Below are 27,947 nucleotides of genomic sequence, written 5' to 3'. Positions count from 1 at the left end.
ACAAAAAGCATGAGCCTTAAAAGAAAAATAAGTTGGGCTTAATAAAAAGCAAACACTTCTCTTTGAAAAACACTGTTAAGACAAACCAGAGACTGTGAGGAAATATTTGCAAAACCTGTCTTAGATAAAGGACAGTGTCAAGGCGTGTTGAGTAACTCCGTGGTGGGCTTGGGCCATACCCCTCAAAAAGTCAAGAACCTGGAGGAGACCCCTGGGGACAACCTGGCCTCTCCACTTTTAAGGACAGAGCTCAGGTCTGAGCAGCTACAGGTCCAGTGCTAGCTCCACAGCAACCTCAGCTGAGACCTCTTGAGTGTCTCACTTTAAATTTATTTGCAATCTTTTTGAATCCTCAAGATTTACATCTTTATGTAGACAGAGCTCTCAGGCTTTTCCCTTGTGATTTCTTCCACCAGTTTTCACTTCACTTCTGCATGCAGAGGACTGACAAAACTTCTTCAGCATTACCTTATTTACCATGGCTTTGATTCTTTTTTTCCTTAATTCTTTTAAGCCATCTGGAATCTATTTTGGTGGCTGGACAGGGGTGGGGTCTGAGAACCCATGTGATCCAGCTGGATAAATTTAATAGCTCCCTCCTCCTGGCCCAGGGGCTCTGGAAAGGTGAGGGAGCAAGTACCCCCCATGGAAATCATCTTCATTTCACAAAAGACTACTTCCATGAGATGAGAATGGGCTCCTCAGATCTGCGTTCTACTCTTCTCCAGCTCCCTCTGGCCACGCTATTTGGGGCCATCCTGGCTCAAGGCATGAGTAATCAGGACTCACTCCCCTCCCTTTTGTTGTTCCTGGGGCAGAGTCACTCCAAAGTTCACTTCATTGAACTTTCATTGAACATTTTTAGAAATGAAACCTAAGGTAGCCACACCTGAGGGATATGGAGAAAACAGAAGACTAGGCTAAGGCCCAGGTATAGGTATGTTTAGGGAGAAAAGAAGGCCCAAAACATGAAGTCCAAGGATATCTGAGGGAAGGCCGGGAACGGGAATGGGGAGGTTGTGCAAATTAAGCCTACAATGGCTGAAAGGTCTCCTTAAGCCACTGTACGCAAGGGGAAAGTCTGTAAAGAATATAAAAAGCATAAGGAAATATACTGATATTTCTTCTTTTACTTTGTTGCATTTCTTAAAATTTTTTTAAAGTCAACATTTTGAGTAGGTAATCCATTTACATAGCTCAAAAATTGAACAATATAAAAAGATACACATTGAAAAGCCTCAAAATATATTTGTCCCTGCCCTAAGTGTCATTACCCCACACCCACAGGTAACCATCTTTATTACCGTCTTCTGCATCCCTCCAGATTGTGTCTGCAGGCAAATAGAAGCATATAAAAAATCCTATTCTTGTTTGCCCCCCACCTTTTAACACATAAGGTGGCACATCACACACATGGTTGTACACGTTTACTTGACAAATTCTAGAGATCTTTCCAAGTCAGTACAGAGAAAACTTCCTTAATCTCTTTTATAGCTGTTTCGTATTCAATTGGATAGATGGATATTGGTGTTATTTCTAAAAGCCATTTTGACAGTATGCGTCAAGAGCCTTACATTTTTTCATATACTTTGAGCCAGTAATTGCTCTTCTAGGAATCTATCCTGAAGAAACAATCAAAAGATGAGGGACAAAGTTTGGTGCAAGCACACAGTCACTGCATGATTTGCTGTAACTACTCCCCCAAATAAATAAAGCAACAATAAACAAGTGGTGAGGTAATAAGGACAGTACATCCTTGTAAAAGAATATCATTTAACTATTAAATGTTTGTAGAGAACTTTGAGGACACAGGAAAATGAACATAAGCCAATAAACTCAGATACAAAACTGAATGTACAGAGTGATAGCAATCATGTTTTTTAAATGCATATAAAAAGACCAGAAGAAAACATAACCAAATGTTAATGTTAATTCCGAGTGTTAAAATTACAGGTGATGTTTTTTCCCTCCTTATACTCTTCTTCATTTTTTCTAATTCTCTAGAATAAGCATGTGTTACTTTTTATAATCAGAAAGAAAGGTTTTAAAAATGTTATCCGGGAGTCCTAGTTCAGTCCTCTATTCTAACCCCAGGAGCCCACAAGCCTCCCTGGTCTCTACCACCTCCCTGAAGCATCTACCCAAAGCAAGCCTCTACTGAGGGCAGAACTCTAGAGGAAGTAGAGAAAAAGCATATTTACTTCTTTCCTTGTCCAGGCTCTAAAGGCCAAGTTCAGAGCTTTGCCACCATGGACCAGATAGGATGCTGGGTGCCTCCTATTCTCTCGCAAACCTAAAGGAGGAAAAAGGAAGGCAGAAGGTCAATGAAGCCATGTGGGGAAGTGAAGGACTTGTTACTTTTTTTCAGGCAACCAGATAAAGTACTCAATGTTCTAAGCACAACTCCAGATCTCAGTTCTTATAATAGTGTTCATTTAATAAGTACCTACTATATGCCAGGCATTTAATATCTACTATCTCACCCATCCTCTAAGCCAAGTATCATTATCCTCACTTTACAGTTCAGGAAACTGAAGCTCAGAGAGGCAAAGAGACTTAACTAAGGGGACATACCCAGTAAGAGCCAGAGCTAAGACCACAAATCTGAGGCCTGAATCTGAATCCTTCCACCACACTGGAAGTGCTCTGCCTCTTGGGTTTCAAAATGCAACCACACTAAGGAAGACCTTGATTGCCACCTACACAGAGCTGAAGGGCCATTAATAAATGCTCTCATTCTGAGTTACTCCAGGAGGAGGTTATGACAAATAGCTGGATTTCGGCTCAATACAGAATCTTCTACTGAACCGAGCTGTTCTGAACAGGTAATAACTGGTTAGTCATCTAGCCTCTGATTGAACACTTAAGTGACAGCCTGTCTAGGTAGCAGAATAAGGGCATGAAGTAGTGGGTAGGAGACTGTACTCATTGGCCTCTGAGATCTTTTTTTAGATTTAATTTAACTTATTTATTTGAGAGAGAGAATGTGTGTGCATGCGAGCAGGGAGAGGAACAGAGCGGGGAGGAAGGGGAAAGAATCTCAAGCAGACTCCACACTGAGCACAGAGCCGAACACAGGGCTTGATCTCATGGCCCTGAGGTCACAACCTGAGATGAAAACAAGAGTCAGATGCTTAACCCAACCGAGCCACCCAGGCACCCCTGCCTCTGAGGTTCTTGGTAACTCTAAAATACTGATTCCTCGTGGCCAAGTTACCTTGAAGAATCTCAGGTCTGAGCAAGGGAGCTGCTCTAATTCAAAACAGACCAGAAAATCCCAGCAGTTTGGCTTCTATCTGGGCTGATACCTGGGAACCAACACAATGATGCCAGGCTGGTGAGGACTGGGCCTTGTCCCCATTCCATAGGAAGCACTTTCAGGAAACTCTGAGATTGTCCAGATTGAGTTTTACTTTAATTATCAGGAACTAGGGATAATTTCATTGTAATGCAATTTTCTTAGCCACCTTTGCTAAATAAAGTTAAAATCCATTTTCTACCTTACATTATACTTAGTAAAAGAGCCAATCTTAAAAGTTCACACGCTATAGGATTCCATTTTTATAGCTCTCTTGAAATGACAAAACTACAGAGATAGAAAACAGATCAGTGGTTTCCAGAAGTTATGGATAGTGCAAGGGGAAAGAATGGGTGAGATGATAAAGGGGTAGCACTAGAGGGTCTCTGTGGTGATGGAACAGTACTGTATCTTCTTTGAGGTGATGGTTACATGCATGTACACACACGTGCATGTGCATGCTCAGGGAAGCAGGCCAAAAGGGGCAGCTAGTAAAGGGATCCATACCTCGAAAGATGTCCAGGATGTGCTTTCCCACATACCAACAGATGGTCTCAAAGTTAGGAAACTTGAAGAGGTCTGCTGTGCTCAGCCGTTTCTCAATCTCATACGCTCTAGAAGAAGTAGGCACAACAACAATGATGATAACATGGATCCTGTTTACTGAGCACCTACTAGATATGGGGTTATGAATGCTTTGTACCCACTACCTCTAATCCTCACAACTACCCTGTAAAATCCAACTTTGTGGGTTAGGGAACTTGAGCACAAAGATTATGTGACTTGCCCAAAGTCACATAAACAACTAAGTGAGGAAGGATTATTCATCCCTACACTGATCATTATAAGGAACCAGGACCTATTCCTTTCTGATCATCTTGCCTCCTCCAATGCTGCACTTCTCACTATAGGGGAGAACCTAAGGACTCTAGCAGATGGGAATGGCCAACTTGGGATCACAACAGCTTCAGCACTCACTTGAGCTGCATTTCGATGTTAAGGCTGTGTAAGAAGTTCCCTCCAAAGGCAAGGCAGTCCACTGGGGTCAGCACAGCATGGATCCATCCTGCAGTGTAACATGGCAAAATCATAGCTGGCAGAGGGCCTTACTTCCTCTGGACATCACTGCCCCAACTCAGCTCAAACACAACTTCTCAGAACAGCTAATCTGGCAGTGACTCAGAAAGTTCTAGTTTCTCTACTCTCCCAATACCCATTCTGCCACCATTATAACCCTGAACTGGACCAATTTATGGGGTTATTAAACTCCTTCTACTTCCCTCCTCTAGACTTCAAATCTCTCTGTTTTGCCCATCTGCTCTCTCATCTCTTAGAAGGGCATTACCTCCTTGCCAAGTCTCCCCCTTCTAACTTTACTCTAGGTAAAACAAAGAGCTTTTGTGTTGAATAAACCTGAGTTCAAAGTCTGCCATTTTCTAGCTAAACATCTACTTCAAAGGTTGGTTGTGAAGTATGCACCTAGTTGGAACTCAATTATTTTCCTTGCCCTTGACTCTACACTGCCTTCTGAGACCTTCTAATTTTTCTTCTTAAACCTCTTTCATATTCATCTCCCTTTCCCCATCCATCCATCCTACCAATGCCTTGGTTCAAAACCCTCATTACCTATCACCTAGGCTATTTGAAACAGCCTCCAAACTGGCTCCTCTATACCAGCAGTTCCCAAGGTATGGTTCAGGGAATCCTGGGGCTCCCTGAGACTCCTTGAGAGCACATGTAAGGTCAAACTATGCTTATGATGATACTAAGAAGCTATTTGTCTTTTTCACCCTCATTCTCTCACAGGTGTACAGTGTAGTTTTCCAGAGGGTAAATGACATGATAACACAACATGCAGAAGCACTCTTGAGAATCCAGTCATTTTCTATTAATCCAGACATTAAAAGTGTTTGCAAAAATGTAACTGTCACTCTTCTCCCTACATTTCTTGATTTGAAAAGTTATTTTTCACAAAAATTATTATTCATGCTAACATGTAATGAGTTTATTACTTCTCAAATGAGTTAAACAAATATTTTTAAATTTTCTCAGTTTTGATTTATAATGTAAATATTGATGAATATAAACCACATAAATAAAAGCCTTGGGGTCCTCAGTAATATTAAAAAGTATAAAGGGGTCCTGAGTCCAGAGTGTTTACAAACCACTACTCTATACCAATCTCAATCTCTGAAGTCTATCCTCCACATCTTGACTCTAAAATACAAATCTGCCCATGTCATCCCTGCTCAAAATACTTCAATAAAATGTACATCCACAGGAGAATGGATAAATTGCCATATACTCATACAATGGAATATTGGAAAGTAAGTAAAATGAGTGAACATGTACCAAAATGAATCTCATAATCATAGTGTTCAGAGAAAAAAGCAAGTTGGGAAGAATTACCTAATATGATTCCATTTATATAACATTCAAAAATAGTAAAACAATACTAGCTATTGACTTGATGAGCCATGACCTGTATAATAAAGGAATAGAAATGCATGAGGATAATAATTGCCAACTTCAGAACAATGGCTAGCTCAGAGAGGGAAAATGGGAATGGAATTGAGGAGAGGTATATGAGAGGCTTCAAATATATTTGTCATATTTTATCTTTTTAGTTGGCCTATAAACACGTAAATGTTTATTACATTATTCTTTATATCTTTTGCTACATAAACAAAACTTCAATGGTTCTCCAGTCACCTCTGGGGTAAGTTCAATCTGCCTATCTTTTCAGCTTCACTTCCTCCTTGATCTCTACGCTCCTGTATGCATGAACTACTTCAAACAGCCTTGCTTTGCTTATGCCTTTCTCTATGTCTGAGAGGACTCTTCTGCCTTTCTTTCCTTGGTCAGTCCATACTTACCTGTGAGGTGTCACTCCTCTGAGAAGATTTTCACAAACTTCCAGCTAGGCTAAATGCTCTTCTCCATACTCCCACAGCTTGTGGTAAATGCTTCTATTATGGCTATTAGAACATGATACTGAAATGGCCTACTGACCTTTTGTCTCTAGCACCTAACCCCATGTGGGTGTACTCAGTAGACATGCAATACTTGTGGAACTAAGTAGATTTTACCCAGTTCATGGAACTTCATACCAATAAGTGAATTAATCCAACTCAAATCTCTGGTAGGCAAATTCAATTAATCAAACAGTTATTAAATGCCCAGTAGAAAAGGTATTTTGTGACACCCTATTAGACAAAGGACTAAAAGATGAATAAATGAATTAATAAATGCCTAGGCACAGAAAAGAGAAAAGCAGGTGGGTACGGGGGAAGGTAACGTGCCTCAGCACATATTAAACATTGTATATAAAATCAATGTAATCAAATCAACATGATATTGATATATGAACAGATAAATAGGTCTGTGCAACAGAAAAGAAAATCCAGCATTATACAGTATCGTATCAGACAAAGATGTGAGATCTATATGGCAGTCTTATTTTATTTTCTTAAAGATTTTATTTATTTGAGAGAGAATGAGCAAGCACACTAGTGGAGGGAGGCAGAGGGAAAAGGACAAACAGATTCCCCATTGAGCAGGGAGCCCGACCTAGGGCTCGATCGCAGGACCCTGGGATCATTACCTGAGCCGAAGGCAGTCACTTAATCAACTAAGCCACTCAGGCACCCCATCTGACAATTTTAAAGGAGCTATCATAAGAATGCTTCAGTGAACAATTATAAACATGTTTGCAGCAAAAAAAGAAAAAGAGAAGATATAAATAAGAAACAAATGGATGTTTTAGAACTGGAAAGTACTGTATCTGAAAAAAATAATGAAAGAGTTGGACTCAACAGAAGAATAAAGACAATGGAGAAAAGAATCAGAAAACTTAAAAGACAGAATAGAAAGTACTCCGCATAAACAAAAGAGAGAAAACAGAAAAAAATAAATTCAGGGACCTGTGGGACTACAACAAAATATATATAGCATTCATATAATCAGAGACCCAAAAGAAAAGAAGTTAGAGTATGGGACTGGAAAAGCATTCAGAAATGACAGCTAAAAATTTCTTCACTAATATGACAAAAAATATAAACCTACACATTCAGGAAGCTCAATGAACACATTTATTGTAAACCCAAAGGAATACACGCCAAGACACATTATAGTCAAACTGCGAGAAACTAAAGAAAAAAAGAAATAACAAAGAGCAAGAAATGACACATATAAGGGAAAAAACAATTTGAATGACGGCCAAAATCTCATCAGAAACCATGGAAGTCAGAAGGAAGCAGCACAATATTCTTCCAAGTACTTAAAGGAAAGAACCATGAACCCAGAATTCTATATCCAGCAAAAATATCCTTTAGGAATAAAAGGGAAATCAAGACATTTACAGATGAAGGAGAACCAAGAAAATCTATTGCCAGCAGACCTACCCTAAATTCTAAACAGGGATACCTGAGTGGCTCAGCTGACTAAGCATCTGACTCTTGATTTCAGCTCAGATTGTGATCTCAGGGTTGTGAGATCAAGCCCCATGTCAGGCTTTGTGTTGGAAGCCTGCTTAAGATTCTCTCTCTCCTCCTCTCCCACCTGTCACACTCTCTCTCACTAAAACAAAACAAAACAAAAAAACAACAACTACAAAAAACACATACACACACACTAAACAGAGAGGAAATGATAAGAAACTTGGAACCCCAGGAAGAAAGAACAACAGAAAAGTAGAAACACAGATAAATACAATAGACTTTCCTTCACCTGGATATTAGAAATTATGTTTGACAGTTGAAACAAAGATTAAAACACTGTATGAGGGATCCCTGGGTGGCTCAGTTGGTCAAACATCTGCCTTCGGCTCAGGTCATGATCCCAGGGTCCTGGGATCAAGCCTCACGTTGGGCTCTCTGCTCAGTGGGGAGCCTGCTTCTCCCTCTGCCTGATGCCCCCCCTGCTTGTGCAATCTCTATTTCTCTCTCTAATATAATAAATAAATCTTAAAAAAAAATACTATATGATATGGTTCTCAGTATATGCGGAAGAAATATTTAAGACAAATATATTATAAATGGGAAGGGTAAAGGGATGTGAACAGAGGTAAGGCTTCAACCCTTCCCTCCAACTGGTAAAATGTCAATTAAAATGTTAATACCAGTAGCTTATGATAAGATCTATCTTATCTATTATACATATAAATTAAAACTAGAGCAACTACTAAATATCTATACAAACCAGAAGCTAAAAATTCATATGGAAATTCAAGGAGCCCAGAATAGCCATAATAATCTTGAAAAGGAAAAACCAAGTTCGAGGGCTGATACTTCCTGACTTCAAAATTATTACAAATGCATTTATAATGTATTTGTCTTAAATATTTCTTCTGTATATACTGAGAACCATATCATATAGTGTTTTTTTAAAGATTGTTTATTATATTAGAGAGAGAGAGAGTAATTGAAACAGTGTGATATAAGGATAGACATACAGATCAATGGAACAGAATTCAAAGTCCAGAAATAAACCAATACATCTATGGTCAACTGATTTTTGAGAAAAGTTTCAAGACAATTCAAAGGCAAAAGAACAGCCTTTTCAAATCGTTCTGGGACAACTGGGATAGCCACACGAAAAAGAATGAAATTGGACCCTCACCTCACACTATATACAAAAGTTGACTTGAAATGGATAAAAAGAATGAAATTGGACCCTCACCTCATACTATATACAAAGGTTGACTTGAAATGGATAAAAAACCTAATGTAATAATCAGAACCACAAAACTCTTAGAAGAAAATACAAGTGCAAATCTTCATGACCTTAAATTATGAATTAGGCAATGATTTCCTAGATGACACCAAAAGCACAAGCAAATAAAGAAAAAAGTAGATAAACTGGACTTTCGTTCTTCATAGGACACTCTCACCAAAGTGACGAGAGAAAATATTTTCAAATCACATATCCGACAAAGTCTAATGACCAAAATATATAAAGAACTCTTACAACTCAACAATTAAAAAAACAAATTACCTAATGAAAAACTGGGTAACAGTTTTGAATAGATACTCCTCCATAAAAAGATACACAAATATCCAATAAGCACATGAAAAAATGTTTAACATTAACAGTCATTATGGAAACACAAATTAAAATCTCAGTGAGCTACCACTTCACATGCACTAGGATGGTTATAATTACAGACAGAAAAGAACAAGTGTTGGGGAGGATGTGGAAAAATTGAGACCCTATAATGGTGGGGGTGCTTTAGGAAACAATTTGGCATTTCCTGAAGAAGTTAAAACACAGAGTTAACATACGACTCAGCAATTCTTTTCTTAGGTATGTTCCCAAGAGAGAAGAAAATATACATTAACACAAAAACTCGTACATGATTGTTCATAGTAGCATTATTCAGTATATTCAAAAAATGAAAACAACCCAAATATCTTTTAAGATAATAAAAGGATAAACAAAATGTGGTACATCCACACAGTGGAATATTATTCAGCCATTTAAAGAATAAGTACTGACAAATGCTAACACATGGATGAATCTTTTTTTTTTAATATGGATGAATCTTGAAAATATTTTGCTAAAAAAATATTTTGTTGAGTGAAAAAGCCAGGCACAAAGGACCACATATTGAATGACAAATACGCAGAACAGGCAAATCCATATACAAAGAATGGACAGAAGTGGTTGACAGGGGTGGGAGAAGGAGTGGAAGGAATGAGGGGTAACTGCTAATGGGCACAGGATTTCTTTTTGAAGTGATGAAAATTTTCTGGTATTAGACAGTGGTGATGGTTACGCAACCTTGTTTAAAAAACTGAATGGCTTCTCTCTCTGACCTTCTCCTCGCTCATGCTCTCTCTCACTGTCTCTCTCTCAAATAAATAAATAAAATCTTTAAAAAAAAACTGAATGGCACTGAGGCACCCAGGTGTCTCAGTTGGTTAGGTGTCTGACTCTTGATTTCGGCTCAGGTCATGATCTCAGGGTTGTGAGATCGAGCCCTGTGTAGGGCTCTACACTCTGTGCCAGGCCTGCTTCAGATTCTCTCTCTGCAACCCCTTCCTCTCTCACTCTCCCTCTCTAAAAAAACAAAACTGAACTGCACCCTTTAACATGGTAAGTTATTTTCTTTTTTTAAGATTTTATTTATTTATTTGAGAGAGAGAGAGAGCACAAGCAATGGGAGCAACAGAGAGAGTTCAGAGAAGCAGGCTCCCCGCTGAGTAGGGAGCCTGATGCGGGGCTCAATCCCAGGACCCTGGGGTCATGACCTGAGCAGACACTTAACTGACTGAGCCACCCAGGCGCCCAGTGGTAAGTTTTTTTAAAAGATTTATTTATTTATTTATTTATTAAAAGATATTATTTATTTATTTGACAGAGAGAGACACAGCAAGAGAGGGAACACAAGCAGGGGGAGTGGGAGAGGGAGAAGCAGGTTTCCCGTGGAGCAGGGAGCCCGATGCAGGGCTCGATCCCAGGAGCCTGGGATCAGGACCTGAGCCAAAGGCATACCCTTAACAACCGAGCCATCCAGGCACCCCAAGATTTATTTTTTAAAAAGATTGTGTTTATTTATCTGTCAGAGAGAGAAAGAGAGAAAGCAAAAGCAGAGGGAGCATCAGGCAGAGGGAGAAGTAGGCTCCCTGCTAAGCAAGAAGTCTGATGTGGGATTTGATCCCAAAACCCTGGGATCACAATCTGAGCTGAAGGAAGATGCTCAACTGAGCCACCCAGGCACCCCTAAAGATTTATTAATTTGAAAGAGAGAGAGAGCACACAGGCAAAGGTAACAGGGAGGGGCAGAGGGAAAGGGGAGAGAGAATCTTAAGCAGACTCCCTGCTAAGCACAGAGCCCAACTCAGGGCTTGATCTCATGACCCTGAGATCATGACCTGAGCCAAAATCAAGAGTCCAATGCTTAAAGGTGCTCATAACATGGTTAAGTTTTATGGTGTGTGAATTACATTCCAATTTTTCTAAAAATACATTTAGCTAAATGAAAATGTAAACACAACATATCAAAATATGTGACACAGTTCAATCAGTGCTGAGGAGGAAATTTATAGCACTAAATGCTTACACTAGAAAAGAGGGAAATCTGAAATCAGTAATCTAAGTTCCTGTCTCAAGACTGGAGAAAGGAGCAAAATATACCCCCAGCAAGCAGAAGGAAGGAAAAACAAAGATAAAAACAGAAATCAATGAAACTGAATAAAAAGACAACAGAAAAAAATTGATGAAACAGAAAGTGGCTCTTTAAAAAGTTTGAAAAATTGGCAAACCTCCATCAAGACTGACACAGAGTAAAAGAAGGCACAAATAACTAGTATCAGGAATGAAGCAGAGGATATCACTAAAGACTTAGAAGACATCAAAAAGATAGTAAGGAAATATTATGAACAACTGTATACATTCATAAATTTGACAACTTAGATAATATGGACCAATTCCTTGAAAACACAACTATCATAGCTCACCCAGTATGAAACAGATAATTTGAATAGCCTGCTGAAGTTTAAGGAAATTGAATGTTAATAAAAACTTCCTAAAAAAAAAAAAATCTCCAGATCCATGTGACTGCACTAGAGAATTCTACCAAAGTTTTGAGAAAATTAAACATTAATTCTGAAAGCAAAGAATGAAAATTAAGAAATCAAGGAAGGGGCGCCTGGGTGGCTCAGTGGGTTAAAGCCTCTGCCTTCGGCTCGGGTCGTGATCCCAGGGTCCTGGGATCGAGCCCCGCATCGGGCTCTCTGCTCGGCAGGCGGCGTGCCTCCCCCTCTCTCTCGGCCTGCCTCTCTGCCTACTTCGATCTCTGTCTGTCAAGTAAATAAGTAAAATCTTTAAAAAAAAAAAAAAAGAAATCAAGGAAAATCTAAATAAATGGAAAGACATACTGGGTTCATGGAAGACTCAACACGGTAAGAATGTCAACTTCCCCAAATTGAGACAACTGGGGGCATTTTTCAAAACTAAAACTCAGATCCCACCCCAGACCTACAAATTCATAATTCAAGGGGTGAAGCCTAGGCATATATTGTTTGGGTGGGGAGAAGCCCCACCCCACCCAAGTCATTCCAATTTATAGACTGCAATGCCAGCCTCCAGTCACTATCCCTAGAGTCATGGGGCAGAAAGACCTATTCTCTCTCTGTCCACCAAGCTGACATCAGTCCAGTGCAAGGGAGTCCATCAACCTCTTCTTAGACCTTCCCATTTGCAGCTTCATGAAGTGACCATGCTGCCCACTGGCCATCATGTGAATTTTCCTGTGGTCCAGTCTGAGTTACCAGTTGATATGAGAGGAATAACCCACATAATCAGATCAATACATCATGGAAAGGGGCTGACTCTGGTGCCACAACCTCCCTTTCACTTCCCGCCCTTCTGAAACCCTCCCAGAGGGGCCCAGGGAAGACCTGTAGGAATGAAAAGTGTCTGTCCTTGCTTCACAGAACACTTATAGCACTTGTCCACCTGGTCCCCAAAGAACATCTCGTTCTGGTTAGAGGAGCTGCTCCAGCACTCAAAGAGAGTCAGGTTGGCATTTGTTGGGCGGATCAGGTAGAAGATCTTCTCACCCTGAAACAAAAAGAGGTTGAAGTGCCAAAAATATCAGATTTTCCAGAAAAATATTCCAGAGGATCTCCGAAAGGATATTCTCTCTCTCATGCTCCAAGACCATGTAATATGACAGAATTCTTTTCCAACCCCATCCAAGAATCATTTTCACGTGGATTTGAAAAACTTTAAAAGGTCCTTTTGCACTTTGTATTTTTAAGCTTCTATAAGATTGACAAAACGACTTGGAAAGGGCATCTCAAACAAAATTGTTCAGCTTAGGACAAATGTACACCAAAAGCTACTATTTTAGATACAACCAGGCCAAATGAGAAATGGCCTCTATAGATGAGAAGATCAATACTACTAGCCCTAAGAGAATTTAAGGCCACATTACTGATGAAAAGAAAATTGAATTTGCCTTTAAATGCCATTTACAAAGAGTGTTCCTTCTCACACCTGCAATCAAAGCTAATAAATGTTTAAAAGTTCAGTAATTGCCCAAGGACTTCTAGAAGATTATATGTTAGGCGATTATCTGTTGGAAAAACATTTTATTTCCTAATTATGTTCTGCCTGGACAATCACCAGATAGATTATTGGCAGAAAAGAAACAAAAGCCCACTAGTACAAAAACATCCCCAACTGACACTTGATTAGTTTAACTGGTATTTCATGATAATAAATTTCAATGTAGAAAAGCAACAACACTAGAAATTATCTACTGTAAAATTGGAAAAATTTGAATCAGATCAGCAGATTAGATAATAGTATTATATATATCAACATTAATTTCCTGATTTTGGTAACTATACTGTGGTTATATAAAAGAGAATGCTCTTATTTTCAAGAAATACACACTGATTACAAGATAAAGAGACACCATGTCTGTAACTATTCTCAAATGTTTCAGAAAAAAATATATAGAGGGAACTAATTTATTATTTATTACGTTTACTTCAGAGGAAGAATATAATGAAATGGTAACATTAGGAAATCTAAGTGAAGGGCACACAGAAATTCTTCCTACCATTCTGCAATTTTTCTATAAAAACTATTTTATATGTAAAATATATATAGGGGCGCCTGGGTGGCTCAGTGGGTTAAGCCGCTGCCTTCGGCTCAGGTCATGATCTCAGGGTCCTGGGATCGAGTCCCGCATCGGGCTCTCTGCTTGGCAGGGAGCCTGCTTCCCTCCCTCTCTCTGCCTGCCTCTCTGTCTACTTGTGATCTCTCTCTGTCAAATAAATAAATAAAAATCTTAAAAAAAAAAATAAAAAAATAAAATAAAAAAATAATAAAATATATATATATATTTCTATAAAAATTATTTTAAAATAAAAGAGTTAGGGGCACCTGGGTGGCACAGTTAAGCATCCGACTCCTGGTTTTGGCTCAGGTAATGACCTTCATGGTCATGAGACCAAGCCCCACATCGGGCTCCATGCTCAGCGCAGAAGTCTGCTTGAGATTCTCTCTCCCTCTTCCTCTGCCCCTCCCACTTGTGCTCACTCTCTCTCTCAAATAAATAAAAGAAAAAAGTTAAACCTAACATTTAAGTAACAGTGACCTACATTCTCCAATTTCATGCTAAGCCAGTGGAAACAACTAGTTTAGGATTCACGATCATTTGGACAATAGCCACATCCAAGTTTTTGGCTCTTTCCTTGGCATTTCTGATAAGAAAATTAAAGAGCATGATGGTGGAAAAGAATCAAAATTACTTAAGAAATTTGTTTTCCAGACCTCAAAAGTCCTTCATAGTCACTAACAATCCATATGCTAATTACAAAAATTTTACAACCACTAAATAGGAAACTACCCATAGGAACATTGACATTAAAAAAGACTTGTTATAGGGGCGCCTGGGTGGCCCAGTGGGTTAAAGCCTCTGCCTTCAGCTCAGGTCATGATCTCAGGGTCCTGGGATCAAGCCCCGTATCAGGCTCTCTGCTCAGCGGGGAGCCTACTTCCTCCTCTCTCTCTCTCTCTGCCTGTGTCTCTGCCTACTTGTGATCTCTCTCTGTCAAATAAATAAATAAAATCTTTAAAAAAATAAAGACTTGTTATATATGCCCTATCTGATGGTAATGGCAGTTATGTGACTATATATGACTGTCAAAACTCATCAAACTATACACCTGGAATAGACTAATTTTATGGTGTATAAATTATACCTCAATAAAGATGGTAAGGGGGAGGGGAAGTTTCTCATGGTACCAAGAATTTCTACAGTAAATATGGACATTTCCATACACAGTCATAGGAGTATGGATTGGTTCAATTAAGATTAACAGTCAGAGAAAACCTTAGGTTATTAAAAAAATGTTAAGCATCAAAACTGTAGACACAGTTTATATGGCATATCCACTAAGTGCCCAACCCCAAGAGAGCAGTTATATGGAGATGTCACCAAACAGTCTGGGAGGTGGGTAGACCTTAGCAGCCTGTTTTGTGCTACCACCTGAAACAAAGAGGGAGGTTCAAGGCCAGGCTGCCTCTAGAAGTCACATTCATTCCTACCTTGAGCACATGGTACCAGACCGAGGTGCCACCAAAGTCAATGTGAAAGTCTGTATAGCTATCCCGCACACTCATGAGGCAATATTTCTGCACGTTGGGCCTCTCAAATATACACTCCTCTGGCCACAAGTTCTCCACCCACGAGAGCTTCCGAACAATCTTGGGAGTCTCCACAAGGTTAGAAAGCCTAGCAAGGAAGGGGTGGAAAGCAGATGTCAGCTGATTGGGAATTAAAGGTTAAAGCCTAAATAAAATGTTCCCCATCCCAGTGAGAGTCAAGTAAGACAAAAAAGTTCTTTCCGCAGAATCCCTAAGGGCACCTAGCTCACTTATTCCTGTAAGTCTGGTCAGCATCCTCATTCCACTCAGCTCCAGAAGTCCTAAGTTCTAGCTCCACAGCATCCCCCAGTTAAAGGAGATCATTTCCTCCACTAAATGCTCATGACTCTCCCAACCTAGACCCACTCACTTGGTACTTAGTCAATAACAGTTTTTGTACTGTCCCCATCCCATAGGGTCTTTATGAGGAACCATTATAGAAACTTCTCAAAGGCTCAGTTTCAGGTAAAGAAGTACCTCTCCCAAATACCTGGTTGTTTTTGTCTTATGTAAAAACCACAAACCTTATAATACTGCACCTCCTTCCTTGTCCTGACCTTCAGGAAATTTACTGAACATTCTACAGTCCTTCTCTACCAACTATCCAGACACTCATACACACATTTTGTGTGCAGATTACCCTCCAGATGCATCCTATTTCCCCTTTATTTTCCTTTTGTTCCAATTTTGTCCATTTTTCCCCTCTGTATCTCTGTAAGCTACTTCAAATAGTCTTTCAAGATGAAGTGAGGTATAAACAACCATAGTTTTTTTTAAATCCTCAGGTTGTTAAATTTGTATGTTAAAACCAACAGCAAGGGTTTTAATATTGTACTACAGTTATGTAAGATGCTGCCATTGATAGAAACTGGCTGAAGAATACACAGGACCTCCCTGTGTATTTTTTTGCAACTTCCTGTAAATCTGTAATTATGTCAAAATTCAAAGTTAAAAAAGTAATCAGACAGTAAGCTTTCTAAGTACAAATGGATATGTTATATAATACTTTGGGAACTCCCACAGTTCTGAGCAGAGAAGACTACATATATCTACTGAGTGCATGAGTCCACATAGAATCATTTAAAGGTTATTAGCTTTTGTTTTTCTTTTAAATCTAAGAAACCTTATCCTTAGAGAAACTACTTGGGGTTAATTCAGTAAATCTATTTCCAGGGACAGAGGACCTAACCTGAGAGTTAAACAGTGACCATGCCACAATCTAAATACCAAAAACAAGGTCTAAGAAAGCTGCCCTATCTCTTGAAGGAGACAAAAATTAATTAAAATAGCTACTGCATACTCTATCTAACGCTAGAAACTGTAGAAGAGAAACACAATTTAGTTGTTATAATGTGATCATCTACCCTAGAAAGTATAAACCAGCTCATCATCCCAAAGGAAGAAACTACCAAGAGGAAGGGAAAGGAACACTTATACTCAGTATATCACAAGTTCCAAGGACTTTGTTTTTTACTTACCCCTGCCCTTCCTACCTGGTATCAGAGAATTCCAAACTAATGACATTGAGGACTTTCTCCCTCTTTCCACTGTAATAATATTTCACAAAATCACCGAGCTTCATCTTGCAGTCGGCCTGGCGGGTCACATCAATCACATCAATCTCTTTGTCAGAACCTGGAATAAAGAGATGGGTTCTGTACCAAGTGGCCTTGGACCAGGGAAGCCTCCCTCCCCTCCTCAAGTGTCCCTACAATGGACTGACACGCAAAACTTCTCATCTCAGACACACTGCATTTGTGTGTCATGTTTTAGAGGTAGGGGTAGGAATCCCTCATACTCTCCTTAGATCTACATGCTGGGTCCAGGTCTGCTACAGCAACAGAACAGCCTGACATACAGCATCACTCACAGTACAATCAATGTGCCTGGGCCCTATTTCCTCACTTCTCTTGCTATCCCCAAAAAGTCATGCCCAGGAGACAACTGGCACATGAGAGCAAAAGTCAAAGGCTTTCTCATCTCAACAGAAAAGAGACCACCATGATCCCTGGAATTCTCCAGGTTAAAAAAAAAATGGGGCTCAGCCTAGGTGTTTGTGGCCTACAAGGAGGAAAAGGAAAAGAAAAGCAGGATTTTGGTTCTAGCTTTGCCAAAGAATGACTCTGGGTAAATCCCTTTGCCTCAGATTCCCAAGATGGCTAGAAAAGAAATGTAAAAGTAGACTGGAGGGGAAGGGTCATGGGACTTGATGAGAATAAACAATGTCACAGTTAAGAGGATCCATGGTGCTTACCAACATAGTGTTCCACATCCCTCACAGTGAATGATGGAGAGGGCAGTGTCATCCCCAATCCATCCTTCTTCAAGACTAGGATGGGCACACTGAAGCTATTCTCTTCCAGGAATTCCACGGTCAGCTGACTTCCAGTGGGCTTCAGAATCACTTCATCTGAGCTGTGGGCCACATGAGAGAAAGCCTGAGCCCCAGAGGCTCTGCCACAGAAGGCCTCACTTGATGCTGCTATTCACCCAAGGGGTGGGGCCTTCCTTAGTGGACCTTAATGTGGGGTAGAAGCTAATGTCATACACCTCATTTGCCAGGGAAGAAATGACCTATCCTAGGCAAGAAGCCTGGTCATTGGCAGAGGTGAGGAGCTAAACTTAGGATATATTGTCAATAGGGTACTCTTCTCTGAATGCCAAAAAAAGAAATCAGCCAACAGCCTGTCCAGAAAGTAAAGATGTATCTGCAAATTTAGCTAATTCACTCTAACCCAGAGCAGCATCACCCATTTAAAGACTGGCAAATAAAGAGAAAAGACTGATTTTTGGATGACATATCCAATAAAGGGTTAGTATCCAAAACATATAAAGAACTTACACAACTCAACACAAAAAAACACAAGTGATCCAATTAAAAAATGGTCAGAAGACATGAACAGACACTTCTTCAAAGAAGACACAGAGATGGCCAACAGACACATGAAAAGATGTTCAACATCATTCATCACCAGGGAAATGCAAATCCAAACTACAGTGAGCAATCACCTTACACCTATCAGAAAGGTTAAAATCAAAAACAAGAAACAAGTGTTGGCGATAATGTGGACAAACAGGAACTCTCATGCACTGTTGGTACAAATGCAAACTGGGACAGCCACTGTGGAAAACAGTATGGAGATGCCTCAAAAAATAAAATAGAACTGTCATAAGATCCAGTAATCACACTACTGGGTATTTACCCAAAGAATACGAAAACACTAATTCGAAAGGATATATGCAGCCCTATATTTATTGCAGTAATATTTATAATAGCCAAATAATGGAAACAGCCCAAGTGTTCAATAGTTAATAATAGATGAATGAATAAAGAAGATGTGGTGTACATATGCACATACACACAAACATACACACACAATGTGTACTATTCAGCCATAAAAAGGAATGAAATCTCACCATTTGCAATGACATGGATGGAGCTACAAAGTATACTGGTAAGCAAAATAAATCAGTCAGAGAAAGACAAATACCATATGATTTCACTCATATGTAGAATTTAAGAAACAAAACAAAGGAAAAGTAAAGAGACAAACCAAAAAACAAGAACAAACTGATGGTTACCAGAAGGGAAGTGGGTGGGGGGATAGGTGAAATAGGTGGTAAGAATTAAGACTACACTTATCATGATGAGCACTGAGTCATGTATAGAATTGTTGAATCACTCTATATTGTATACCTGAAACTAATATAACACTGTATGTTAACTATATTAGAATTAAAATAAAATTTAAAAAGAAGAAAAAGACAAGACTGATTAAAAAAAAACTTTTTAAAAAATTTTTATAAGCACCTTCTCAACACATATACTTAGTTAACTAGAAAACTAGAAATCATGCTGGAGATAGACTATTTGGCCAAGTTGCATTGGAACAAACATCTGGAAAAATATTAAGCTCAATGTGTATCTCACTCTTTACATAATTCTAAATGGATCTAAGATTAAACTGAAAAACATGAAGTCACAGAGTAGTAGAAAAACATGGGAGAGTCAAGGCCCAGTAGTAATTAAAAATAGCAATAAATAAATTTAACTACATAAAAATTAAAATTTCCTACAAGGAAACTTAGGGGTGCATGTATCTTTGGTGTTTTTCTCTTCTTTGGGTAAATACTCAGTAGCAGAATTACTGGATTATAGGACATTTCTATCTTTAATTTTCCACGGTGGCTGTACCACAGTGGCTGTACCAGTGCATAAGGGTTCCTTTTTCTGCACATCCTCTCCAACACTTGCTATTTCTTATCTTTTTTATTCTAGCCATTCTGACAGGTCTAGGGTCTAATAATCTCATTGTTTACTGTAGTATTATTTACAATAGCTAATACAGAGAAGCAACCTAAATGTCCATTCATAGATGAATGGATAAAGATGTGGCTGTACATATACACATACAATAGAATACTACTCAACCATAAAAAAAATGAGATCTTGTCATCTGCAACATGGATGGTTCTAGAGGACATAATACTAAGTGAAACAAGCCAAAGAAAGACAAATACCATAGGATTTCACTCATGTGGATCATGATGATCATTGAGTAATGCATAGAATTGATCATTTATACTGTATAGTTGAAAAATTAATAAAAGACTCTATGTTAATTATACTTCAACAATAAATACATGCTTAAATAAAATTTTGTGCAAGAAAAGCTATTATAAATCAGTAAAAATGGGCAGTAACCCAATAGAAAAATTGTCAAATGACATAAGCTGGCAGTAACCAGAAAAAGAAATAAAGATGACTTATAAAAGCACAAAAATATATGTACCTTCTGTGCACCTGAATGTTTATAGCAGCAATGTCCACAATAGCCAGACTATGGAAAGAACCTAGATGTCCATCAACAGATGAATGGATAAAGATGTGGTGTGTGTGTGTGTGTGTGTGTATGTATGCATATATAGTGGAATACTATGCAACCATCAAAACAAACGAAATCTTGCCATTTGCAATGACATGGATGGAACTAGAGGGTAGTATGCTGAGAAAAATAAGTCAATCCGAGAAAGACAATTATCATATAATCTCTCTGATATAAGGAATTTGAGAGGCAGGGCGGGGGGCTTTAGGGGGTAGGGAAGGGAAAAACGAAACAAGATGGGATCAGGAGGGAGATAAACCATAAGAGACTCTAAATCTCATGAAACAAACTGAGGGTTGCTGGGGGGTGGGGAAGTAGAGATAGGGTGGCTGGGTTAGGGACATTGGGGAGGGTATATGCTAGGGGAGTGCTGTGAAATGTGTAAGCCTAATGATTAACAGACTTGTACTCCTGAAGCAAATAATACATTATAGGTTAATAAAAAATATATACGGTATCATCACTTTGGAAACAATTTAGCAACATTTATAAACATTTATTTAAGATTTTATTTATTTATTTGACAGAGAGAGATCACAAGTAGGCAGAGAGGCTGGCGGAGAGAGGGGGAGGCAGGCTCTCTGATGAGCAGAGAGCCCAATGCGGGGCTTGATCCCAAGACCCTGATATCATGACCTGAGCCGAAGGCAGAGGCTTAACCCACTGAGCCACCCAGGCGCCCCCATTTATAAACATTTTTAAGGCACATATTCTTTGGTCTAGCAATTTCATTTTTAGGTAGTAAATCCACACATATACTCATCCACATATAAAAAAACTTAAGTACCTTAAGTACAAAGACATTCACTGCATACACTGCAACACTTTTTTCTAACAGCAAAATACTAGAATCAATTTAAATGTTCAGTATGGGATTGGTTAAATAAATTATATAACCATACAACAGAATACTAAATGTTCATGAAAAAGAATGAAAAACATCTGCATATGCTATTATGGATTAATCTCCAAGATATGTAATTTTGGTTTTAAAAAAAGCAAGATGCAGTATACAGAGTGTATTAATGCTTTTTCAGAAAAGCAGGACACACACACACACACACACACATTTATATAAAAAAAAAACTATTTCTTAATGAATGCACAAGACAGTGGTTGACTGGAGAAGAGATCTAAGGGAGGAGAAAGGAGACTCACTGCCTCTGAACAAACAAATCAAAGAATATTAAGTTGAAGGAACACATAATCCTAAATAACAATTTCAATTACAGGAAAGCTGAAAATGGTTGTGCAAATTAAAAACCAAGCAAAAGACAGTGCTTTATTCATTACTTTTTCTAACTCATTACTTTTATTCAAGTAATTTATTTTTAATAAGCCCATTTTAATATTTTTTAAAGGGAAAAAAAAGCCACCTGGCTGGCTCAGTCAGTAGAACATGACACTCTTGATCTCTGGGTCATGAGTTCGATCTTCATGTTGGGCACAGAGTTTAATTTTGAAATAAAATTTTTTAAAATTTAAAAAAAAAACAGATTAAAAGGGGAAAATATTTTTTTTGATTTAAAAGAAATGCATGACCACTCATTTTTTTTAATTTTTAAAAAGTTTCCTTTTCTCTACAATGAGAGAATTAAACTTTCTGATTTTTAGACTCCTAGTTGAAGCATTCCTTGGGTGCATGTAAATATCCTCTCCTGACAGGTAAAAACTGATTCCCAATCTACCAAAGGTTTTTACAAGCAGATGTTAACATACTCTGCATGTTAAGTGAAACTCTAACAATGTTTCTTAGAAAATGACTAAAACAGGGGTGCCTGGGTGGCTCAGTTGGTTAAGCTCTGCCTTTGGCTCAGGTCATGATCCCAGAGTCCTGGGATGGAGCCCCATGTCAGGCTACCTGCTCAGCAGGGAGTCAGCTTCTCCCTCTCCCTCTGCCGGTCCCCCTGTTTGTGCTCTCTCCTATCTCTCTCAAATAAATAAATAAAATCTTTTTTAAAATGACTAAAACAGAAGATCCATCCCCAAAGGGAACACACAGAACCCTAAAGACATTCCCAAATGAGGGAGGCACCTAACAGGACAGCCAGTGGGAAAGTTGGGAAGAGATGGATCCTAGCCTCCCAGAGCCCTGGCATTCACCAACCCTCACCTGTCAAAGGTCCTACTCCGGAGCTCTCGAATGAACGTAGGGCTTCCAGTCTTCACTGGCTTCCCCTTGTGTGTATCATGCCCTTTGGAAGATACACGGCGTTTTTTCACTAAGCCAGAAAAAGACATGAGACTGTGAGTCAGAATGGCCATGCGCTATGGTTCCAGGAGCAAAGGATATAGCAGATCCTGCTTTTCTTCCAACCTAACAACTTCTTGGAACACCTGGGAGTCAAGGAGGCCCTCACAAACTCAGGGAAAGCTCCTGGTGAAGCTGGTGCTTTCTCTGAGGAAGTCCCTAGGGAGATAAACCTCTGCACTTCTGCCCTCTCAGTGGGGCAGCTACTAGCCTGAGGGGCCTACACAGGCTTTTGCTATTTCCCAAGTATTCAGGCAAAGGCAATCTCCCTTCCAAGCTTCTTTTGCTTTGTCTCACCTCTGGACCATCTTCTCTTGGAAACCCCAAGATCTACTTACTAATGGAGGGCCCATGTAAGACTTCACAGTTGGGGCAGTGGTAGAGGTCAATGTCAGCAGCCTTTTCCTCTTCGACACCAACACAACTAGAAGAAAAAATCAGTCAAGGTTTATACGGAAATTTTATTTCTCATAAGGTATAGAACTGTGCTGTCCAGTACACATGCTATTTACATTTAAATTAATTCAAAACAGGGAGGAACAACATGATCATACTAGCTACATTTCAAAAGCTCAGTAGCCACATGTGGCTAAAAGTTACCATATTGGGCAGATTATCAAACATATTCATCAATACAAAAAGTTATACTGAACCACACTGGTCTAAAACAATTATGACAGAGCTAAAAATATAGACAGCAAAGCTTCATTAAGACTCAAAATGGTCAAGGGCTACCTAGGTGGCTCAGTCAATTAAGCATCCGACTCCTGATTTCAGCTCAGGTCATGATCTCTGGGGCCTGAGATGAGCCCTGCATCAGGCTCTGTGCTCAGCAGGGAGTCTGCTTTAGGTTCTCTCCCTCTCCATTTGCCCCTCCCCCCTCTCACACACTCACTCTCTCTCTAAAATAAATAAATATTTTTTTAAAAAAGACTCAGAATGATCAAAGCTAGAAGAGACTCTAGGACATGTTGTCCAATACAAATATAACGTCCAATACAAACACAAATAGCTGCATTAAAAAGGTAAAAAGAAACAGGTGAAATTAATTTCAGTAATATTTATTTTAACCAATACATCTAAAATATTCTTACTTCAACATGTAGTCAAAAATTTAAACTTTAGGGGCGCCTGGGTGGCTCAGTGGGTTAAAGCCTCTGCCTTCGGCTCAGGTCATGATCCCAGGGTTCTGGGATCGAGCCCCACATCGGGCTCTCTGCTCAGCACGGAGCCTGCTTCCTTCCTCTCTCTCTGCCTGCTTCTCTGCCTACTTGTGATCTCTGTCTGTCATATAAACAAATAAAAATCTTAAAAAAAAAAAAAAAAAAAAAAAAGCCAGATTTAAAAAAAAAATTTAAACTTTATTAAGCTATTTTACTTGACTAAATGAAAAGGACTGAAAAGAGTATTTTGTAATCGACAGTGCTTCTGAGCGAAGGACCACAGGTAATCGTTTTTTTCCTTCTTATTTGTATTTTCTAATTCTCTACAATGAATATGTATTACTAATTTCATACTGTAACATCTAAAAAAGATTTATTTCATTTTGAAAATTTAAGTTTGCATGTATGTGAGGTGGAAATCTTACAAAATTAAACCCTTCTTCACCAAAGAAGTCACCAGCAGCCCTCCTAATAACTTCTGGCTAAGATCAAACTCCTGAATTACTTGGTCAGCATAAAAAAAAAGGGCAAAACTCTGTAACTGTTTTGTCCAAGATCATGTTCACAAACTGACTTCCTGGGATCAGGACCCCACCACCATTCCAACTGCTAATCCTATGCCCATAAAACCTGCTGCATATCAATATAAATTGGGGATATCACCATCAATTAGGTAGAGTTGTTTTTTTTTTAAGGGCTCAGGGAACGTATATACAGTACTTAGCACAGTGAGCACAGAGAAGCACATGTTACCCTTCACCTGCCTAAACTTTCTTTAAATATATTCCCCAGACCTTGTAGCATTAACTCACTTCCTCGGACTTGTTTTCAGTCTCACACCCATTAGCCTGGGACACTGCTCAAGAAGGAACTGCTCTACTCATTCCTCGTTCCTGAACTTTCATCCCATCAAACATCCACTGGTCATTGACATTCCTAACTTTTCTCTTGTACCCCCAGCAACCCCATTCCTTGGTAAGCAGACCTCTCTAATTCACATCCCCTTCAACAAACCCCTTCTTCACCTTCCTGGCTTAACTGACAGCAGTGTCTCCTAGAAGAAAGCCATTTTCCCTACACGAATGCCAGTCAGCTTGATCCACAGACTACAGACCACAGTTCTGGTCGACAGCTGTTTCCCACAGCTCTGTGGTAAGTACAAAAAGTCAGAGCAAGCATTCAAAAAAACTTGTATGGCAATGTGGCTGAGTAATTTTATGTCTACTGTTGAATCTAACAATAAAAAAAATTGGGACTTGTATTTTGTATAGCTTTTTTTGTTCAACTATTTTTCTAGTAATTCATTTTTGATTTTGCCAAATGACAGGTCCATTATGGATTGGAAAGTTAAACCAACCAACCAACCTGGTTCTTAGCCACAGAAAGTCTAAGAAGCACTGTGCTAGAGCCGTGTCAGGCAGAAGATGTGCCTTCTACCAGACCCTTATAACTCGGGGCTGCACTGGGGTTAGACATTCCCCTCACTTTCTAATGAGACTTTGAGATCATCTCTCCTCTACTCCTGTGTAAGATCTCTTACTCCTTTGAGCTTCATATCATCTAGCCATGCCTCTTCCCACTCCTCTTCACTGCCAGCTACTCAACTCCCCAACATAACCCTTATACTCATTATAGAACCAGCTCGCAGATTTCTCTCCATCCCATGTCCTGCCAACATCCCACAAGACGTCAATATTGATGCAGAGGCCCAACATCCTGGCTCCTTAGCTCTTTGACCTTCTCATCTTCAGAGGCTGCTCTGCCAACTCCCCTTTCAGCTATCCATTCTCATGGTCATCACTTGTCAAAACTTGCAATTGCTCCACATCTGGAATATGAAATTCATATATCACACAATGTGACCACAAATGTAATCATCCAGCTCTCATTCATTATACCTGTTCTTTGCCCTCAAAAATCCCTTGATCCTACTTTTCACCTATTCTTAACTTCACCCTTCTTCCCCAGTCTACCTCAGATTCTAGCATTCCTCACTTCAGCCATTGTCGTACAGATATCCTCCCTTGCTCCGCTGCCTTTCCATCACCCCCACATGCAAATCCCAACCCTGACTCAATCCAACCATGTAACACTGGACCATTGGACATGGCTGGAGAAAAATTACCCACTGGATAGATGCCACAAAAATTTCACACTATCCAAAATATCTGAGTCACAGAATAGCCAACACAATATTGAATGAAAACAACAAAGTTGGAAGACTGACACTACCTAACTTCCAAGACTTACTGTAAAACTACTGTAATCAGGGGCACCTAGATGGCTCAGCCAGTTAAGCAGCTGCCTTCAGCTCAGGTCATGATCCCAGGGTCCTGGGATCAAGCCCCACGCTGGGGTCCCTACTCAGTGAGGAGTCTGCTTCTCCCTCTCCCTCTGCCCCTCCCTCTGCTCATGCACACACTCTTTCTGTCTCCCTCAAATAAATAAAATCTTTAAAAAACAAAAAAGGGTGGCTGGGTTATGGACACTGGGGAGAATATGTGCTTTGGTGAGTGCTGTGAAATGTGTAAGCCTGATGATTCACAGACCTGTACCCCTGGGGCAAATAACACATTATATGTTAATAAAAATAATTTTTTAAAAAAACAAAAAAGATTTGAAAAGAAAGTAAAGCTACAGTAATCAAGACAGTGTGGTACTGATGAAAGATAGAAAAACAGATCAATAGAACAGAATAGACATCCCAGAAGTAGATCCACATAAATATAGTCAACTAAACTTTGACAAAAGAGCAAATGGGACAACAAGATGGTCTTTCAAACAAATGGTACTAGAACAACTGGACATCCACACACAAATGAATCTAGACACAGACTTTGTACACACAAAAATGAAATGAAAATGGATCACAAATCTAAATGTAAAATGCAAAACTATAGCGCTCCTAGAGGATAACACTGGCTAAATATCTAGATGAGCTTGGGTATGGCAATACTGACATTTTAGATTAACACCGAAGCCATCATCCATAAAAGAAGGAATTGATAAAATAGACTTCATTAAAATTAAAAACCTGATCTTTGAAAGATACTGACAAGAGAAGGAAAAGACAAGCCAAACACTGGGAGTAAATAGTTTCATGAGACTTATCTGATAAAGGATGTTATTCAAAATATACAAAGAACTCTTAAAAATCAATAAAACAAACCCGATTAAAAATGCACAAAAAGATCTCTCTAGAAACTTCACCGAAGAAGATATGCAGATGGGAAATAAGCAGATGAAAAGGTGCTCCGTATCATATGTCATTAGAAAAATGCAAATTAAAACTACAGTGAGATATCATTATACATTTATCAGAATAGCCCAAATTCAAAACACTGACAACACCAAATGCTGATGAGGAGGCAGAGTAAAAGGAACTCTCATTCGCTGCTGGTGGGAATGCAAAAGTGGTACAGCCATTTTGGAAGACAATTTGGCAGTTTCTTACGAAACTGAACATACTCTTAACATACAATCCATCAATCACACTCCCTGGCATTTATTCAGAGGAACTAAAAACTATGTCCACAAAAAAACCTACACATGGATATTTATAGCAGCTTTATTCATAATTGCCAAAATTTGGAAGCAACTAAGATGTAGGTAAATGGATAAACTGTGGTATACCCAAACAATGAAATATTTATTCAGCACTAAAAATAAATGAGTTATCAAGCCATGAAAAGGCATGGAGGAAACTCAAATGCATATTACTAAGTGAAAGAAGCCAATCTGAAGAGTCTACACATTTTATGATTCCAACTAATGGATATTCTGGAAAAGGCAAAACCATGGGGACAGTAAAAATGTCAGTGATTGCCAGAGGTTAGGAGGGGAGAGAAAGATGAATAGGCAGAGCACAGACAACTTTTTTTAGGGCATTGAAACTATTCTGTATGATACGAAAATGCTATAATGGTAGGTGCATGTCATTATACATTTGTCCAAACTCAGAATTTATGCTGCCAAGAGTAGACTCTAATGCAAATGATGAGTTTGGGTGATAATCATGTGTCACTGTAGGTCTGTTGATGGTAAATGCACCACTCTGGTGAGGAATGTTGACAGTGGAGAGGCTATGAATGTGCGGGCAATAAGAATATGGAAAATCTCTGTACCTTCCTCTCAATTTGACTGTGAACTTTAAACTCCTCTAAAATATAGTCTGTTGGGTCATG

General features: G+C 39.2%; 1 protein-coding gene across 4 annotated transcripts in view; it reads right to left on the bottom strand.

Moving 5' to 3' along the window:
* The window catches only part of LOC111139928 (PHD finger protein 8), a 96,851-nt gene that overhangs the window by 51,522 nt on the left and 17,382 nt on the right, over nt 1–27,947 (bottom strand). For all 4 annotated transcript variants that reach the window (XM_022492339.1, XM_022492341.1, XM_022492340.1 and 1 more), the window contains exons 3-11: nt 22,939–23,024; nt 22,463–22,571; nt 17,718–17,878; nt 16,957–17,098; nt 15,365–15,551; nt 12,700–12,862; nt 4,277–4,364; nt 3,806–3,912; nt 2,202–2,293 (exon numbers count right to left, since the gene is read on the bottom strand). In XM_022492339.1, coding sequence (XP_022348047.1) covers nt 2,202–2,293; nt 3,806–3,912; nt 4,277–4,364; nt 12,700–12,862; nt 15,365–15,551; nt 16,957–17,098; nt 17,718–17,878; nt 22,463–22,571; nt 22,939–23,024 — 1,135 coding nt within the window. The remainder of the gene's footprint in view (nt 1–2,201; nt 2,294–3,805; nt 3,913–4,276; nt 4,365–12,699; nt 12,863–15,364; nt 15,552–16,956; nt 17,099–17,717; nt 17,879–22,462; nt 22,572–22,938; nt 23,025–27,947) is intronic.

The sequence above is a fragment of the Enhydra lutris genome, unplaced genomic scaffold (genome assembly GCF_002288905.1).
Source record: "Enhydra lutris kenyoni isolate GAN:26980312 unplaced genomic scaffold, ASM228890v2 scaffoldscaffold125, whole genome shotgun sequence".
Lineage (NCBI taxonomy): Eukaryota > Metazoa > Chordata > Mammalia > Carnivora > Mustelidae > Enhydra > Enhydra lutris.
The sequence above is the reverse complement of the archived record's forward strand: the minus strand, read 5'-3'. Positions and strand labels throughout refer to the sequence as shown.